At 39.6% G+C, this 19,112-nt stretch overlaps 3 protein-coding genes across 7 annotated transcripts in view; 1 reads left to right on the forward strand and 2 right to left on the reverse strand.

Moving 5' to 3' along the window:
• The window catches only part of LOC148933245 (transcription initiation factor IIA subunit 2-like), a 50,169-nt gene extending 44,068 nt beyond the window's left edge, over positions 1–6,101 (reverse strand). The window contains exons 1-4 of one of the 5 annotated variants that reach the window (XR_016134710.1): positions 6,009–6,098; positions 5,731–5,886; positions 5,571–5,633; positions 4,702–5,182 (exon numbers count right to left, since the gene is read on the reverse strand). Coding sequence is in view for 1 of the 5 variants with exons in the window: in XM_089063270.1 (XP_088919396.1) it covers positions 5,145–5,182; positions 5,731–5,859 (167 nt within the window). In the remaining 4 variants the exon portion in view is untranslated. Of the gene's footprint in view, positions 1–4,701; positions 5,183–5,570; positions 5,892–6,008 lie in introns of those variants that run through there. The other 4 variants (XR_016134711.1, XM_089063270.1, XR_016134712.1 and 1 more) reach the window with 4 other exon arrangements.
• A 4,001-nt stretch (positions 6,102–10,102) lies between these two features.
• On the forward strand, positions 10,103–14,101 carry LOC148933247 (ATP-dependent Clp protease proteolytic subunit-related protein 1, chloroplastic-like). The gene is made up of 9 exons (XM_089062608.1): positions 10,103–10,350; positions 11,318–11,433; positions 11,689–11,892; positions 11,982–12,086; positions 12,191–12,253; positions 12,377–12,488; positions 13,316–13,377; positions 13,462–13,644; positions 13,738–14,101. The coding sequence occupies exons 1-9, from the start codon at positions 10,128–10,130 to the stop codon at positions 13,819–13,821; spliced, it is 1,152 nt and encodes a 383-aa protein (XP_088918734.1). The 5' UTR covers positions 10,103–10,127; the 3' UTR covers positions 13,822–14,101.
• Positions 14,102–14,301: 200 nt separating this feature from the next.
• LOC125214090 (mitotic checkpoint protein BUB3.1-like) lies at positions 14,302–17,787 on the reverse strand. Its single transcript, XM_089062609.1, has 9 exons — positions 17,448–17,787; positions 17,203–17,333; positions 16,871–16,953; positions 16,069–16,332; positions 15,647–15,722; positions 15,275–15,355; positions 14,827–14,905; positions 14,625–14,725; positions 14,302–14,547 (listed from the first exon to the last, which is right to left on the reverse strand). Exons 1-9 carry the CDS (start codon positions 17,565–17,567, stop codon positions 14,469–14,471), a joined length of 1,014 nt encoding a protein of 337 aa, XP_088918735.1. The 5' UTR covers positions 17,568–17,787; the 3' UTR covers positions 14,302–14,468.
• Between the last annotated feature and the right edge of the window lie 1,325 nt (positions 17,788–19,112).

The following is a 19,112-nucleotide window of genomic DNA, read 5'->3' on the forward strand; positions in this document are numbered from 1 at the left end:
GAAAAAGAGGAGGTCGGGAAAGAAGCAAACCGGAAAGTGTTTCAAGTGTGGAGAGAAGGGGCATTGGAAGCCAGATTGCCCTAAAAGGAGCAAGGCTACAGGTATGCACCAAGCTCTAGTTGTTGAGTCATGTTTGGCTTCGACTTCATCTCATACTTGGGTTATTGACACTGGAGCTACTAATCATATTTGTTTTGATCCTGACTTAATGCAGGTGACAAGACGGCTATATGATGGAGAAATCAAAGTCCAGCTGCGCGACGCTACTAAAGTGGCGGCCGTAGCAGTGGGAGATGTTTATTTGCGTTTTAGTAGTGATAGATTTTTGGTTATGAAGAATGTTTTGTTGATACCTTCTTTTAGAAGAAATTTAATTTCAGTTTCTAAATTGGTTTTTGATGGATATTCGATTTCTTTTAATGACAGTTGTGTTATTAAGAAAGATGGTTCTTATATCTGTCGTGGTATCATGGAAAACAATCTGTACACAATCATATCTACACAATTTAATGATCGCAAATTAGAACTCAATAATGCATCGAAAATTTCGAAGAAAAGAAAAGAACCTTCAAGTTCAATGAACGAAACGTACTTATGGCACCTTAGACTTGGTCATGCCAACCAAAAGAGGATTCAGACTCTCGTGGATCAAGACCTTCTTAAAGGGCTAGATACTGAATCATTTTCCATGTGTGAATCCTGTTTGGAAGGCAAGATGACTAAGAGACCTTTTAGGGTGAAAGGTAATAGGGCCAAGGAAGCACTAGAACTCGTTCATACTGATGTGTGTGGACCAATGTCAACTGAGGCAAGAGGCGGCTTTCGCTATTTCATCACTTTTATTGATGATTACTCGAAAGTCGGATATGTTTATTTGATGCGCTTTAAGTCTGAAGCTTTTGACAAGTTCAAGGAGTTTAAGGCTTATGCGGAGACGCATCATGGAAAACGTATCAAGAGCCTGCGATCTGATCGCGGAAGCGAGTACCTCAGTGCCGAGTTTTTGGACTACTTATTAGTAGAGGGAATTGAATCCCAAACGACTGCGCCGGGCACACCCCAGCAGAATGGCGTAGCTGAAAGAAGGAATAGGACCTTGTTGAACATGGTCCGATCGATGATGAGTTATGCACGACTGCCTATTTCGTTTTGGGGACATGCCTTGCTTTCCGCGAGTCATATTTTAGACAATTTACCGTCAAAATTTGTTTCTGCTACTCCATATGAGTTGTGGACTAGGCGTAAGCCCAATCTAGAACATCTCAAGATATGGGGGTGTCCAGCTCACGTTTTGGAAAAGGAACCAACTAAGTTGGGCTCAAGGACAGAGGTATGTTTGTTTATAGGGTACCCCAAAGATTCGAAAGCTTATGAATTCTATAGTCTCCGAGACAAGAAAGTCATTGTAAGTACTCACGCGACATTCTTAGAGGAAGACTTTGTTATGAATCATAAACCCAGCAGTGAGGTGGCTCTTGAAGAGCTCACTTCAGTCACAAGTTCCATTAACCAAGAACAAATACCTATAGTACAACCAATTCCCGAACCTTCAACTTCTACACCTAATATTGTAGTGCCGGCCCGCAGTGGGAGGGTCTCTCATGAGCCCGAAAGGTACATTGGTTTGGGAGAATCTATGGATCACTCCTCGGACAGCAGTGTACCAGATCCCTGGAATTTTGCAGAGGCGCAGGCGGATATCGATCATTGCGAATGGGTGAAAGCAATGGATTCGGAACTACAATCTATGATAGACAAAGACGTCTACGATTTGTCCGTCCTACCCGAAGGCTGTACTGCCATTGGGAGTAAGTGGATATACAAACGTAAACGTGGACCCGATGGACGAGTTAAAGTCTTTAAGGCAAGACTAGTGGCTAAGGGGTATACCCAAAAGGAGGGTGTCGACTACGACGAGACCTTCTCCTCGGTAGCCATGCTCACATCGATCCGGATACTGTTGTCTATAGCAGCTTATATGGATTGGGATGTATGGCAGATGGACGTTAAGACTGCGTTCTTGAACGGTAGTCTTGAGGAGACCATCTACATGGAACAACCCGAGGGTTATGCCGTAAAAGGCAAAGAGCACATGGTTTGGAAGCTTAAGAAGGCCATTTATGGCCTCAAGCAAGCATCTAGATCATGGAATCAGTGCTTCGATCAAACTGTTCATAAGTTTGGATTCGAAAAATGCCCTAACGAGAGCTGTGTGTACAAGAAGGTAGAAAAAGGGAATGTGGTGTTCTTAGTTTTATATGTAGATGACATTCTTCTAATTGGAAACAATAAAAAGATGTTGTCATCAGTTCGAACTTGGTTGTCAAACCAGTTCAAGATGAAGGATATGGGAGATGCGGGACACATCCTAGGTATCAAGGTCCTTAGGGATCGTGAGAAAAGGATGTTGTGCTTATCCCAAGAACCCTACATCGATACTGTACTTAGTCGTTTTAGCATGCAAGATGCCAAGAAAGGTTTCTTACCTTTTAGACATGGCGTCCATTTATCTCAAGAGATGTGTCCTAAGACTGCATCTGAGATAGCAGAAATGAGAAGGATACCATACGCTTCAGCAGTTGGTAGTCTCATGTATGCTATGCTTTGTACAAGGCCTGATATTTGCTTTGATGTTGGCATGGTAGCAAGATATCAGTCAAATCCGGGCCAAGGACATTGGACTGCAGTAAAGAACATACTCAAGTACCTTAAACGGACTAAGGACTATGTTCTAGTTTACAAAGCAGGCGAGCTATGTCCTTTGGGATATACTGATTCAGACTTTCAAGCTGATCAGGACTCGAGGAAATCTACTTCTGGTTATGTGTTTAACTTAGGAGGTGGAGCCGTAATTTGGAAGAGTGTAAAGCAGAAATGCATTGCAGACTCTACCATGGAAGCCGAATATGTGGCCGCTTCGGAGGCTGCAAAGGAGGCTGTATGGCTCAAGAACTTTCTTATGGACTTAGGTGTGGTTACGAATCTGCCCAAGAGCATCACCATTTATTGTGACAATTCTGGTGCTGTGGCAAATTCGAAGGAGCCAAGAGCTCACAAAGCGAGCAAACACATTGAGAGGAAGTATCATATCATCAGAGATATAGTGCAGAGAGGAGACATAGCAGTGTTCAGGATTGCGTCAGAGAACAACCTGGCAGATCCTTTTACTAAGGCAATGGCGGTCAAACCGTTCGAGCGCCATGTAGAAGGAATGGGAGTTCGACTCACTCGAGACCTCAACTCTCTTTCAGTATAAGTGGGAGAATTAGACGTAGTGCACATTTTTATTGTATACTCGAAAGCTGTTTTGAGTATAAGTGGGAGATTGTTAGAGTTTGTATAATAGAAATCACCTTTCGAGTGATTGAATACTGTTAAAACTCTTATTTTATTTTCCAAATGAATAAACAGATTATTTTTGTCATAATGTTGTTATGTTTTACATTTAATGGATGTTTATTGCATATTTAAATGTATAAGTAACTTAACAAAGTCTAAGTCTTTGTTTTAGTAGACCGGTTGTAGGCGCCGTTCACTTTAAGGTAACACGGTCAGTTCTAAACAAAGAAAAAGAATAATTTCACAACCTAGATAGGCTTAGACTACCTATCGTGAAAGGTTGCAATGTCAGTCCGATTATTTCTAAGCCTTACTGAAATAAGATGACATTGGTGTGGTATAGCACTGAATGGATCTAACAGCGAGACAGTCTTTATGCTATCTACTGAAAGACGAGGTCTCGTAAATTATTTCTCAACCAATGTACGTTAGCATTGAGCATACGGTATTGATTATGCACTACTCTGACTTACCAAATGGTGCGGGTTTTTCGCAACCCAATAAGCCTGGTATATTGGGTAGTGGTGATTAATATCTAGCGGTGCTAGGATTGCTATTATGTTGAATCATGCGCGAGGTGAGTCTCGTTTGATAACATCCTCAAGAGAAGCTTGAAATAAGGTTTTATTATTCGGAAACTAGCTAGTTAGAGTTTAATTACTCTATGAATAATAAATAAGATTTTCTTGCTGAGTCCTCTCTTGGAATAAATAAGATATTAATTACTTAAGTCCATAGCAGACAATAATTAATTAATGGATGTTTCTATCTTAAGCGCGGGAAATAAATATAAAGCATTGGAAACCTGAAGTACTTATAATTTCGGATTTGGATGGAGAGTGCAGTATTACTTCTGTAGTGGCTGCTCGTAATATTCCAATTTTTAGCTTATATTAAATTGGGTTTAATTTAATTAGTAAAAAGCTAATTGGAGGAGCCCATATCCAAAGTCTTCCATAGATCCCTGTCTGGGCCCAATATGTGACTTATTATAAATAGGAGAATAAAGGAGACAGAAAACACACTTGTTTTTCTCTCAAATTTTTGGCCCCCCCTACTCCTAGTAGAGGTCGAATTTTTCTCCTCCGTGGGAAAGGATTTCTTTCTTCTCTATTTAAGTCCTAGTGCACTGGTGAGATCAGCCCACCCTGATATCAGTTCACAGTCCGGGAACCAGTCAGAAGATCCGTGGTTTTGTACTAAAAGATCTTCACGTGGAGAAGGCGCTAGCCATCTTCGATTCTTTGGAGAATCATCAAGGTATAATGGCTGAACCTTAGAAAAGCATGTTTTAGGTTTTAATTAATTTAAAGCATGTTATTATTTGAGTTATGAGCATGATACATGTGATAATTACGCGAATAGAATTTGTCTAAATAATCCGCTAAATAGATCTGAATTATTTGTAATTGATTTATGTGTGTGCTTCCGCTGTTAGTCCCTTCACGAACCGGTCTGTTCACGGTCTGTCTTGCTCTTCAAGGTTGAGCTCTTTATATATGTGAGGCTCTGATCCCTAGGGTATCCCCTCTGGTGATTTTACACTCCTGCCCTTGAGTAAGACACTTTAAAATAATTTGCTCTCGCTCCATTCTGCTCCTGTTGTCAACTTTTGATTCTCCCAGGTCTGAAAGACGACTTCTGATTTTTGCTTCAATTTCATCTCTTTTGCATCTGCCAGGTCAGGTAACAGCAACTCCTGGGTCCGACAGATTTACTACGCACCTGAACTCATAAACGCACATTAGCGCCCCAAATGCACAGAATTTTAACCCTAAACCAATGCATGAAACGAGCCTTATCACTTGTTCTTCACCTCAGTCTCTAGAGCTTCACTCATTGACTGCAAAGAGTGAACAACATTAGATATAATTCCAGTGCAGAGCTGGCATGCAAATAACATGCTAGCATACTAGAGCTAGCGCTATCAACTTGCAATCCCATCACTATGCATAGTTATCCAAATATCAACTCCATCAAGAATATCAGATTTTGAATTCGTTCCTGACTTTAGGTAATCTGCACACAGATATAAATTTTACCAACTGGCAGTTGATTTTTTTTTGCAATTTAAAAACATTGATGGAAAATGTTTTACAAACATGTTATTAAATGAAAGTCTTTACTTGTCTCACCACACTGAATTACGTGGTAAAAGTTAAACAAATTAAAGGGGAAAAAATAAAAATAAAGATCTTTGGAGATGAAAAACATGTAGTATGAATGCTCACTTCAAAATCAGTCTTCCGAATTCCTCAATATTAACTGATTCAAAAAAGAATCACGCCTCTTATCTGAGAATTGAATTAACAGCCAAGAATATGATCCCAAATCAGTTCAGAACAGTCCATCTGTATCATAAATAATCATATTGACCAAGAAACAGATAACCTTGTCAAATTGAATTAAAACTTGAATGGCGAGTTCGGGGCTCAATACTCCGGTAGAAACCATCTGATCCAAAGTTTCCGTCAAACACATTCCGATCGTTGATCTCCGATATAGCTCGAAGGTCGCCATTATTCTCCAACAACAGTACTACTACACCTACACTAACAGATTCATAGTGGAAGAAGAATAATCACAATCAAAAAACAGTCCTCGTCATTCTGTCAAATCGAAAAGTGAGAAAAATAAATAAAACATAACAAAGAAGGAAAAAAATTCACCGTGTTTTAGACTGATTGATCGTTGGGGATCCAGAAATCGTTGCAAAGAATCTCCGCGCGCGAGAGAGAGTGAGAGATGGGAAAATGAGAGGGAGAGGAATTGGGCCTTTTATACCCTAGATTTTAAGATTGGGGATTATATAGCGAGCGGGGGAATCGCAAGCGGTGAAAAGACTATTTTACCATTCGGAAGTTTTCCTATTTTTACTGGGTTTTAATGTAATCATGAGCTCTCGCCGGGGGTATATCTGGACTTGCGCATTTTAGTGGTCAAATACTCCTAGTATTTTGGTTTATGTTGTTTTTTTAACAACTTGGGAACATTTGTAGTGAGAAAGATGGTACTACTATAATTCATCTTTCATCTACATTCCGGCACAAATACAACACCATACATACAAAATAAAAATAGTCGATTTTGAAATTTCAATCTACAGTATGATCATGGTCATGTATCTGGTTATTGAATAGAAACCATCTCTACTGCAAATGGGACACTTGAAACGACATTGAATTTACAAAAAAATGATCAACTTCGTCTTGAACAGCATTGAATTAAAAAAAATTCACAAATAACAGTGGAATTAATTACAACAAAACTAGGGTTTGAAACAATAATCCTATTATTGAGGCGCTGGCAGGTTGAGGTCGATGGCAACGCAGCACTTAGCGGATTTTCTGGGGAGTGTAGGTCCATCGTAGTGCTTCCGCTTGTGGCCTCCCAGAGCTTGACCGGTGGGGAACGTCTGATTGTAGTAGGAGCATTTGTGAGGCCTTTCCTTGTTAACACGGTGGGTGCTCAATCTCATGTGGCCGCCGAGTGCCTGCGCTGATTCGAACACCTCATCGCAGAACCAATCTTTCGCCGCCAGAGGCGTATCAGGAGACCCTGCCTCTTGCTTTTTCGCCACCACGGCGACGGATCCAGGGACTTCAGCTTGGTGTTTCTTAGGTGGAAAGATTGTTGATTTTGAACAGAATCCGCCGTCGGAGTTGGCAAGCAGAATTAGGGCCTTGAGCATGCCGGCGCGGCGGTGGTCGCCGGGAACGCCTCGCTGTCACAATCAACCGGATAGCAACACTGTCCATATATGATCACGATGATCACGAGTGCAAATTAAAGTATGGAAATACTAATTAATTGAGAGAGAGAGAGAGATAGAATGGAGTGGTATGAGGAATGCAATTGGCCGACCTATACATATATATAGAGAGGGATCGGGATGGAAGATTTTGGAAATCAAGGGAAGGAGGGGATGTGATTTTGAGTCAGAGGATTGAGTGTGCCAGCAGTTGGAGACCCTAACTAGTTTAATACTTAGATCCGTTGGGAAGTCATAAGAGCATCTCCAATGCCGGCTAGCCGATTCACGTGGCTAGCCGGTCGGCTAGCCGAACCATTGGAGCAGGCTAGCGCCAAATCAGCGAAAAAACCGGTCAGGGCTAGCCGATCGCGTGGCGCTGGCCGATGCGCTGGCCACAATTGTGGCGTGCCGATCGGCCAGCGCCGTATTTTCGATTTTTTTTTTAAAACCTATATAAACGCGATTTTAGTTTCATTTTCATTTGCACCACTTGTTTTAACGAATTTTCTCTCTCTCTAACTTTCTGTACAAGAGCATCATCGAGCGATGAGTAACGCGGATGGTAGCAGTGGTGGTAGTGGTGGGGATGCTGAGGAGTACGAACGGAGGATGAATGAGGCTATGGAGGCCTACATGAACCGCGAGATGGAGCGGTACATGCGTAGGGTGGAACAGCAAGCGATATCTCGCCCTCCACGGGTTGTCCACCGCCGAGCAGTGACTGATCGGGATCACGTAGCTGCACATCAGCGGCTGTATGACGACTATTTTTCAGAGAACCCGCGGTTTCCCGCAAACATGTTCCGGCGGCGTTTTAGAATGCGCAGGGAGTTGTTTATGCGTATCGTTGACGCTTTGGAGCGTCGATATCTGTGTTTCCGCTTCAGGCACGATGCGGTTGGCAGACCCGGCCACACCCCTATTCAAAAGTGCACGGTGGCAATCAGGCAGTTGGCCTACGGAGGCGCGGCAAACATGTGGGATGAGTACCTCCACATCGGTGAGACGACTGAGACGACTGCTCTGGATTGTCTGAAGTATTTCTGTGAGGGCGTGATAAACATTTTCGGTGAGGAGTACCTTCGAAGCCCTACTCCCCAAGATTGTCAGAATTTGATGCAGGTGCACGGGGAGAAGCATGGGTTCCCCGGGATGTTAGGCAGCATAGATTGTATGCATTGGGAGTGGAAGAACTGTCCGACTGCCTGGAAGGGGGCCTACACGACCGGCTACAAGTCAAAGAATCCCACGATGATCCTCGAGGTCGTAGTTGATTACCGGCTGTGGATCTGGCATGCGTATTTTGGGGTAGCCGGGTCGAACAACGACCTCAACGTCCTGAAGTCGTCTCCCCTCTTCAACGAGAAGTGCCAGGGCGTCGGTCCAGCCGTCTCATTTGTGGCCAACGGCAACCGGCATGATATGGGCTACTACTTGGCGGATGGGATATACCCTAGGTGGCCTGTCTTTGTGAAGACGATCAGGCACGCAAGTGATGAAAGGAAGACCTACTTTGCGGAACGACAGGAGTCGGCGCGCAAGGACGTGGAGCGCGCATTTGGTGTGCTCCAGTCTCGATGGGCGGCAATTAAGGGTCCAACGCGTTTGTGGGGTGTCAGATGCGTTTCCCAAATACTGTACGCCTGCGTTATCCTGCACAACACGATCGTCGAAGATGAAGGCGTACAACTGACTAGTTAGGCCAATGACGATGAAGCCGGTCCAAGCCACGAAACGGCCACCCCTAGCGTACGACGTGGGGTACCTCTCGATGAAGCCGGCCGCCTCAAGGAATTTGCTGACGTGCGCCAAGTGGAAGCTCATATTCAACTCCAAAAGGATATAATTGAAGAGTTGTGGGCACGGAGGACTGCACGCCGTTAGTTTTTTTTTCTGTATTATGTAAATTTTTTTTTTATCAATGTACCTTTTTTTTAATGCAATTAATGAATTTTCCCGTATATGTGTCGTAAATTTAATTTCGTAATTTAATCGTAATTTTAATTCCATAAATGTAGTATATTTTGAATTATTTTTATTGCGGCTGGCCTATGGCTGGCCTAAATCTGATATGGCAGGTTGATTTTTAGTGCTGCTAACGTGGCAGGGAGAGAGAGTGGCTGGCCTATTTGCATTGGAGATGCTCTAAATAAGGTAATTTTATGCGTTGTATGTATGCTAACTCTAATACAGCAGTGCGCTACTTTAGATTTCTTTCCTAATTTTTCACAATTTCGACACTTGAAACGATAGCTGTATGCAAAATAAAATTATTGCGATTACATACATAATTATACTACTACTAGAAAACAGAAATTAATTAGTTGACACAGTTATTAAATTAGTGCAACTAAGCTGCTTCTCATCCATTTAATAAGTTGGAAGTTTTAGCTTATTTGCTCTTTGTCCACACGTTTGTAATTTCTCCTTATTTAATTATTATGTGTTTTTCTATTAATTATATTTGGAAACTTATGTGTTTAGTTTGGACGTAGTAATTTTCTCAAAAGTTTCTTACATAGTTTGATTAGTTTTTTCAATGTATATACAAGCTCCAATTCATCTCAATAATTTTTATTTGGGTTATTGGCCTCTAAATTTACACTTCCGCGGAAATTTGATCCTTTTTTACAAACTTAAAACTTTGATCGTAAAAATTGCAAATTTATTCAATTTAAAAAATGTTTTCTACGCCTATCAAAAACGGCGTCATTGCTGGCGCCATTGTTATATACTTGACGCTTTTGTTCAACTATATAATCTGACGTGCCACATCAAATTTAATTTAAAATTAAATAGAGCTCATGAAAAATTCACTAAAATGTTTACTAAATTTTAGATAAAATTTGTTCTTTTTGAGGTCATTGCCCCTTTAAATTTAGTACAAAAACACTTTGGGCCGATAAAAATGCAAATTAAGCCCAATACTGAAAAAGCGTTAAATATTTGTGATTGTTAAAATCGGTATTTTTGGATTAATTGCATCAAAATACTTAATTATTTTCTGAAGTGTTGGCTTCATTTCGCAATTTCAATGGCGTCTTCTTCTCTCCTACTCTCGCCCCTCTCATCCACAACTTCCTTAGATAACCGTGACTTGCTTGGGAACTCTGCTTTCCTGCAGAACCCCAAGCTCCTTTTCGCAGCAAAGGCTCGTAAAGGCGCGATTCGGAGATGTGGATTCAAGGCTCCGGTAGCACGCAACTCTCTCGACCATATACCCAAACAATTTCGCCAAGAGAATCTCAAAGATGGATGTATGTGAATGTGATGCTATTATCTTACCCTTTTCCGTCTTATTTTTTTATTTTATGGCTGTATTGTTTTGCTTGTTAACTTTTGTGGTAGTTTAATTTTTAACCCTTGCTCGCGGGAGATTTTCGTGGTTTTTAATTCGGAGGCTTGTCTTCGTGTTTTGTGGCGAGAACTAGCGTATGTTGTGAAGAATTTGTGTGTGTAATGCAATTTGTATTTATCCTGGAAAAACTACAACATACTAGCTGATTGCTACAGTTTTTTTCCTCTTTTCTTTTTCCTAATGCACTGTGCTTTTTTAAGCTTCTTCCAAACTGCAACTGCTGTCAAGTTAAGTAAGAGCAGAAGATACTGTAGACGATATAGTGAGGTAACAAGGCCTTAGTTGGATGTATTAGACGATATGCTGTGAAGTGATATAAGATGTTGCCAACTGGGTCGATGATATCTGGTTGCTGAGGAAGCCTACTTTGAGGAAGGAACTTATTTATATCCAGATCCTCTGAGCAGAAATCGGGCTATTTTGATGAGATCGTCTGTAGTTAATTTTTATTTGAGATGGAATACATTGTTGGATGCACATATGCCTTTACTTTGTTTCTCTGAGGATAATCTTGATTTTGAAGTTTAAAGAGGGATTCCATAGAGCTTAGATGCCCTCGAGATAGTAGAGTAGAGTGGGCTCCACGAATAAGTTACTGTAACATTTTTAGCATTCAGGCTTTAATTTTCCGATTAGTCGATTAGTTAAATGTAACTATTTGAGATGTTAAAGCAATTATGACCAATCACACATTGGGTCATGCTTGTGTTTTGGTCATATATTGTTGTACTGTGCATTACTTTTAGTTGAGCTCTTTTCTTCGACTTATTTCATCATTCAATGGTTTGTGGAAAAAAACTTTTATCTTGCATTAAAATGTCTCAACAGTTATGCAGCATGTAACTGAGGTACCATATCTTTTTTAGTGATGGAAAATTACAAGAATGCGCCTCAGTATCTATACGGCCTTTCACCATCGCAGATGGATATGTTCATGACAGAAGATAACCCTGTCCGCCGACAGTCAGAGAAAGTCACGGAGGTACAAATCTTTGCGTGTGTTTGAAATATCATATACTCCATATGTGTATACTTATGTCTCCTAATTATATTGAATATCCCATGCTATTGCCCTAGTCTGTAAACTGGGTGATACCTTCTTCCTTTCCTTTCTTATTGATGTACTGCTTCATATGGCTGTGATTTACAAAAATCGTTATTAGAAGGTAGAGGAAACACTTTTTCTGCTTGAGGAATCTTTCTTCAAGAGAATACTGATTAGCTTTTGTTTACTCAGGAAAGCATTTCATCAGCTTGCAATTACTTGAGTCATGGTGGAATGTGGAGCACAACTGGCATGAGTGAAGGAGGTCCCTCCAAGTATAGCATGAGCGTAAGCATGTACCGCGGAGGGGCCAGAGGTATTGGAAGGCCTAGAACTGCTCCTCCTGATTTGCCATCTTTGCTTTTGGATGCCCGGATTGTGTATTTGGGGATGCCGGTAGTGGAGCTCTTACTTAATTGGCTTGTAGGCTTGATTCTTTTAAGTCACGTTTCTTTGTTCTTACTGTTTAATTCTGTCTGTTGCAGATTGTACCGGCTGTGACCGAGCTTCTTGTTGCTCAATTTATGTGGTTGGATTATGACAGCCCAACGAAGCCAATATATCTGTATATCAACTCATCTGGTACTCAGGTAATCTGTAATCACCTGAATGTCTCACATAAATTAGTACTATTCGGTATTACTTTTTTTTTATATCTTACATTTTTCTCTTCTGGCCTTGTTTATTTACCCAGAATGAGAAGATGGAGACTGTTGGATCTGAAACCGAGGCTTATGCAATTGCCGACACTATGGCTGTAAGATCCTGATAAATACTAACTTAAGTTACTGAGTTGACAGTTAGCTGTGGAGACTTGCCTCTTTTAATTGTATTCTTGGTGTCTGGAGTTTGACATTTCATCCAACTGCTCTTTCATTAGTATTGCAAAGCAGATGTCTACACTGTAAATTGTGGAATGGCGTACGGCCAAGCAGCAATGCTTTTGTCTCTTGGAGCAGAAGGCTATCGCGGGTTACAGCCAAACTCATCCAGTAAGATATGACCTGTATATGTCACTCTGCTTATGAATATTATGATTTATTGGTGCTTCTTACATGTCTTGTGTCTCAAAGAAACTTTATTATTATTATTATTGTTATTATTATTATTACTGTTATTATTATTATTATTATTATTATTATTATTATTATTATTATTATTATTATTATTATTATTATTATTATTATTATTATCATGTTGTCTGGGGTAGGTCTTCATGAGCTTATCTCTCCTGCCATAGGAATCACAACCAAGCTGATGGTTGGCACTTGGCAGGCTTAGTTGGCTAGGGTTGTGAGGTTATCGAAGGTCCATAACAATATAATAGTGTGAGTTGATAGATGATGAAGTGAATCTGTGAATGATTTATCAATGATTTATCTTGGATGTATTTTGAAGCCCCTAATGATTGATTCTATGGCGCTAGCTCCTTTAGCAATATGGAATATGAATTACTTCTTACTATAACAACCCTAAACCCAATTTCTTCAAGAAGAACAGGCTACATTGTGTTGCTACTGATTAAGCACATGAGCTTTTGTGCTCTGTGGCTATTTTTTTTATTAGGATCCTGCTGGTTTGGCCTATGTTCATATGACATTTTGCATGTTTAACCTCTCTCTCTCTCTCCCTCTGTGTGTGTGTTCTTATGTCAAACATTTCAAGCTTTACTATTAAAGATACAATGACAATGTCAAAGGTAACTTCTCGTGTGCTTTGCTTACTGAATTGGTGATACTAGTTGATTTATTTGATGCCTCCATGTTAGTTGAAAACTTGTGTGCCTTTTAGGTTTTTACGGTTGTGCTTCTTGCTGCAGCAAAATTGTACCTCCCAAAAGTAAATAGATCAAGTGGAGCTGTCATTGACATGTGGATTAAGGTCTCTCTCTCTCTCTCTCTCTCACTCTCTCAGAGATGGTTGTTGCACTGCATGCTTAAGCACATGTCTCATATGTTGCCTCAGGCCAAAGAACTAGAAGCAAACACGGAATATTACCTTGAACTCTTGGCCAAAGGAATCGGAAAACCAAAGGAGGAAATTGAGAAGGACATCCAACGCCCAAAATATTTCCAAGCACAAGAGGCCATTGACTATGGCATTGCTGACAAGATCATTACTTCTCAGGATTCTGCCTTTGAGAAGCGGGTAAAATTCATAACTTTATGTTTTGGTGTGCATAGTTTTTAACTGCCTCTAGAAAACACACCATTTTGTTCTAACAATGAGTTCCCTTGTCAGAACTATGAAGAATTGTTGGCACAATCGAAAGCAATGAGAAGAGCTGGAGCTGGTCCTCAAGCAGCTCCATCAGGGTTTAGATAAACTTGTGAGATTTTTGTGGCAAGGTTGGCATGCCCTTGCTATTCTGAATCAATGTCTCATGATGTGCTGCTAGCCATTTATATATTGCGTGGTACTTCAGGAAAAGCATACACTATGCACAAGTGAGGTGCTTCAATGCTCATCCACTTCATGGCTATGCACAAGACAAGTGTAGTGTGATTTAATGCTCATCCTTTTCAACTGTTGTATACTGGGACGAAGAAAAAAAATACAGAAACTTGAAGTATAGAAAGAAATGTTTTGGTCTGACTCTGAACAACGTGTGTTTCAATTTTGCCAATTCATTTGCAATACTTGAAGCGGGGAACACATTTTCGCTGGTTTTCTGTTAACAAAAAATCTACTATTACATTTGTATTTGAATTTTAAAGTGATGATCGTTAATTAGAATGTCTAAATTTACTCCTGCTCGTACTAAATCTTTTTAGCAACATGGGGTCTGGGTTGGGATGTAGGGGCTGGATCGAATCTTGCTGCAACAGCAGCAGCCTACTTTCGTTTTTACTAAAATCATCTGTTCAATTGTATTTCGAGTATGCTAAGTAAATGATTTCAAATAAGGTCCTCGATCTCAGCTAAAATTTGAACACAGTACAAGCAACTTCAGTCTTGCCCAACTCATGTGATCATTTGGGAAGCATTTTCGGCTTTGGCTTGACTTCCACTTCGTTTACGCTGCGGACAAAGATGGCATCTGGCTCGTGGCTACAAATGTGATCAAAGTAAGAAATTAAGATGCATTAGAACAGAGAGACAGTGGTAGAGGGAGAGAGGATTCTCACACTTTATCTCCTTCTTCATATGTGTAACTAGAAGCAACAGCCAGCAGTCTACCGTCTCTGCTAAAGGACAATGCTGCAATACTTGTCGGGTACTTCGTATACTTCACAATGTGACCAAATAGTAGCAGATAAGAGGAACTTAGCAATCATGTATTTTGAAACATGGCAACCGAAGTTAAAAATTAGAATTAGCATCTTCTACCTGATAAAGCCTTTTCTTGTTGTTTCCATCCCACACGTTAACATAACCATCACAACCTCCAGTAGCAAAGGTACCATAGCTACATGCAGCATTATTAAGTAAGAAATACTATGAACAGAAGTTAGATACCACCAACAATGACCTTAATTCATCACTAATCAAGCTTCTTTTCAGGTGGACATATCTGAAATCTACAGAAATTCACAGATTGGCCAATACAACATGCTTTAATTTAAAAGCACCACAAAACATTATTGGTTTAACTTCAATATTGTTCCTCTCATAAGTTTACCCTTCTCCTAAAATATAGTGCATGATGACAGCAGTTTATACTCTTATGCTCTAAAGTTTCAAGATATTAACTTTATCGACAGCCTCAGCCTTATTAAGATTAAGATGAAGTCAGATGTACTGATCCAGGACCACAAATAAAAATAAAAAAACTTACATAGGGTGAAATGCAATGGCATTCACAGGGTATACAATATCTCTTCCTGCTTCAGACTTCCTATGGCACTTGAATGCATACCTGCAGATGAGAAAATTAACTAGAGAATTATGAAACAGTTAAAATTCTGCAGTTAGGTTACACTTCAATTAAGTTTACACACTTCCAGGATAAAACATTGTCACAAAAGACTGATTCATAATTGGTTAACATTTTATAAAGAAAATGGAAAATTGATACAAAGTAGACATCGAAAGAAAGTTAACATAGAAATTTTCACCCAAAGTTATATTATCATCATGTCATGTAGTTTTTCAGGAAGTTTTTTCCTACTTCCACATCGTCAAGTATGGGGTGGTTAATAATACATACTTTTTAGATTGGCCAGTCTCTGACAGGTCAAAAAATTCCATGGCTACTCGTCCTTCAACACTACTAAGAGCATAACCTGGAAAACATAAACTTAGAATCAAATGAACAGATATGGGATGACAATTTCCAGAATGGAGTATTATCTACAAACTTAATGTAGAAAATCTTAGCTGAACCAAGTATCTTTTCCCTGTGGGATTTAAACTAACAAGGTAGCATAATTTCATCATTCAAATATAGTAGATTTGTCACGACTTAGTAGAAACCATCAACCAACCGCCACAGACATTATTTTATATTTTCAGATAAAAGATATTCAATCTGTTTAATAACTACTGGTCATTATGGATAAAACATGCTGGAACGACAACTCATTTCACCCCACAGCAACCTATGGCAAATTTAAGTCGATAAAGCAGCACCTGTCCCATTAGGATAACATCGGACACATCTTGTTTGGTATTTCAAAGAAGATTCCCTCCGTTGCTCAGGTTGAGACATGTTTCGAAGATCATACACATTTACATGCCTTCCAGCAGTAGCAACCACTAAGCGATTTCCAACAACAGACATAGAATAAACACGCTCAGGTTGAGTATATGTTCCAACAGAGCGATCCTGGCCACTGGAACTTCTTGGATCCCAGCACTTCAAGGTTTTGTCCCAGCTACCCGTAATAACTTGACCTAAAACAAGATAATGTACAAGCGTAACATATTTAGAACTATCATAGCTCCATGCATGTGTAGTGAACCAAGCCGAAGTTAGCATTAGATAATTCACTAAGAACTTCTATTTACAGTATTCAACTTTCTGACTTCTTCACTTATAGCTTGTTCAAATTTGAGAATGGACTACAGCAACCTCAAGAGCTTGTAGTAAATAGAACCATATAATTCAGAAGTTAATAACAAGCATATTTGTGTAGACAATGGTCCAATGATCAGGGAAGTGGATTTGGATACGAAAGAGAGTATTAAGTCAAATGCACTGAACAAGGTATGAAAATTAGGCCTTATATGCATACATTATTGCTCTTAACAGCTATTGCATTTTCTCAGTCCCCACGTCTTCTGGCTAAATGTGCTTCAAATAACTAAAATAACTTTTGCTTCAAAAAAAGTCTTTATTTAAGGAATTCTTTTGATGAATCTACTATGAGAGGAAATTATATCTAAGTAGAGCTACAACAATAAAAATTGTAAGGGTGATAAAAAAACCAACCAGTTGCATATGAGTATCCAACACATCGGACAGGTCCATCATGCCGCCCCAAAACATCCTCCTTGTTGTAATTAAACACAAGCCTGGAGCATAACAACCACCAATTGCCACATAAGTCAACAGCAAGCAAAAAACTCAATCTATGTGATATATCGTTTGAGAAGAACTAAAATCCATCACAATATAAATCCTTACATGGAACTAGAGTAAATTAAACTAATAGATCCTGCCAGCGAAACAAAAACAAAATAGTAGACCAATTCAGAAAAAAATGACCATAAAATGTTGTCTACAAGGATAACAATGTGGATCAAAATAAAAGTGGAAATAACCTTCTAACGGTATGATCGGCAGAAGCACTAAACCCTGAGGTATCGTCATGGAAGCAACAATCCAGTACAGCGCCGCCGTGCATAAACTCCCCTCTGAGAGCATTGGCACTAGCATCATACAACCGAACACTCTGATAACCAACCATAACGATAAGGAAAAATAAATTAAATCGAGAAATCAGAACGGAGATGTTCAAAATTAGAGTTAGCATTCTAAGACTAAAAACTAAAATAAAACTAAAAACCTTATCCCATGAGGAAACAAGGAGGTGGTCACTGTGGTTGGAGAATCGGAGGTTAGAAATTCCGTCGGTCGGAGGGCTCAATAGCTCCCTTCCCGTCGACGGTGGTGGCGCCGAGGCCATGATTACCGCAATTCAGCTCCTTGTGGGTTCGGCGGAGAGAAATGCGAAGGTGATCTGATGAATGATAATTTTAGGGGGGAGGAGGGAGAGGAAAGAAAGGCGGAGGAATGAGGTATTCAAATTCAAATCTACAAGAGCGAAGCCGTGAATCCGTTTACGATTTTGGGTTGGGCGATTTTCTTTGGATTACGATATTCAAATTCGTCCAACTTTTTTTCATGTTATTTTGAAGATTTTGATTTATAATATTTTATGTTTACTAGCTTTGGGTTCTTAATTTTATGAATTGGTTCAAATTTTTTCTGTAAAATGATGGTATCGTTTAATTTAACAGTTAAACTGATTTTAATTTAAATATTAGGCTAAAGTTATTTTTAGTTCTAAATATATGAAATTTTTATGGTTTTTTTCCTACGCATTGAACAAATAACTATTTTGGTGCAAGCAATATGTACGCGGTTCAGGTTTGAATTTCATATCTTGCCAAAAATTGATGAAGTTGTAAAATTTGTAGTACTCCAATGTTGGAGTTTTTCATCGCGATATACAACTAATGACTTCAACCCAGAGTTTAGCTTATACTGATGGTGAAGGGCGGTGAAATATAAGAGGTTTTAAAATCCATCATTCAAGCTTCAAAACTCAAAAGCTCTCACAATGTCGGGCCATGAGATCATGCGTCGACAACGAATTTCAAAGGTGAAGCTAAGCTAATGTTGACAACCTTCAATCAATGGATGCCAGCAAGCAATGCCTTCTATTCTCATAATTGGTAATTCCAATAGCATCCGATCAACGAATGTTGCAACCGACTAAGTCGAAAACGGTGGTCGGGGTTATCGAAGACGGTGGTGGCAAATTATGAAGAGTTAAGGTATGAGGGCATAAACCTTAATTTTGAAAAATATTAGAATTTCAAATTTATTTTGATTTTTTTTATAAATTTAAAAATTAGCTAACAAGATTAATTGTTTATTACTAATGTCCTAAAATTTGAAGAGAAACGATATCGTATGTGTGAAATTATTCTCTGTCTTTGCCTCCAAAGTGTGTCTCACTTGACGTACAATTTCATCGTACAATTATTCTCTGTCACTTGACGTACAATTTTAAAGTGTGTGAAATTATTCTTTGTTTGGTTGTCATTCCACTGCATCTCCGACTAAGTTGATCGATTAGTCAATCAGAAATCACCCTATTAGACATATTCATTAGAGCGTCTCCGGTGGCGCCCCTCCCACTAGGACTTCCACTAGGACTTCCCACAAAAACTTTCTGTCACGTCATCACTAGGACTTTCCATTTACTGCCACATCACTAGGACTTCCCATGCACTAGGACTTCCCACTAGGACATCCACTAGGACTTCCCGCAATTATTCAATTTACGGACTTTTTTATTTACGGAATTAAAATGTCGACGAGGAATACGCGAAAATTCAACAAGCCCTATTTATAAAGTTTTAAAATATATATATATATAAAAAAAAAAAAAAATCCGGACGTCCGACCTTGCCACTGTGGCGGACATCCGCCCGCCCATAGG

The sequence above is a fragment of the Salvia hispanica genome, chromosome 1 (assembly GCF_029641045.1).
Source record: "Salvia hispanica isolate PSC_SH4W2 chromosome 1, Shi_PSC_v1, whole genome shotgun sequence".
NCBI lineage: Eukaryota > Viridiplantae > Streptophyta > Magnoliopsida > Lamiales > Lamiaceae > Salvia > Salvia hispanica.

Coding starts and splice junctions, on each gene's coding strand:
- LOC148933247 (XM_089062608.1), top strand. CDS start 10,128: ATGGCGTCTTCTTCTCTCCTACTCTCGCCCCTCTCATCCACAACTTCC. Junction 12,087..12,190: donor TCAACTCATCTGGTACTCAG/GTAATCTGTAAT, acceptor TTATTTACCCAG/AATGAGAAGATGGAGACTGT. Junction 12,254..12,376: donor CAATTGCCGACACTATGGCT/GTAAGATCCTGA, acceptor CTCTTTCATTAG/TATTGCAAAGCAGATGTCTA.
- LOC125214090 (XM_089062609.1), bottom strand. CDS start 17,567: ATGGCCTCGGCGCCACCACCGTCGACGGGAAGGGAGCTATTGAGCCCT. Junction 16,333..16,870: donor TGGATACTCATATGCAACTG/GTTGGTTTTTTT, acceptor ATCTTGTTTTAG/GTCAAGTTATTACGGGTAGC. Junction 14,726..14,826: donor ACAAGAAAAGGCTTTATCAG/GTAGAAGATGCT, acceptor CACATTGTGAAG/TATACGAAGTACCCGACAAG.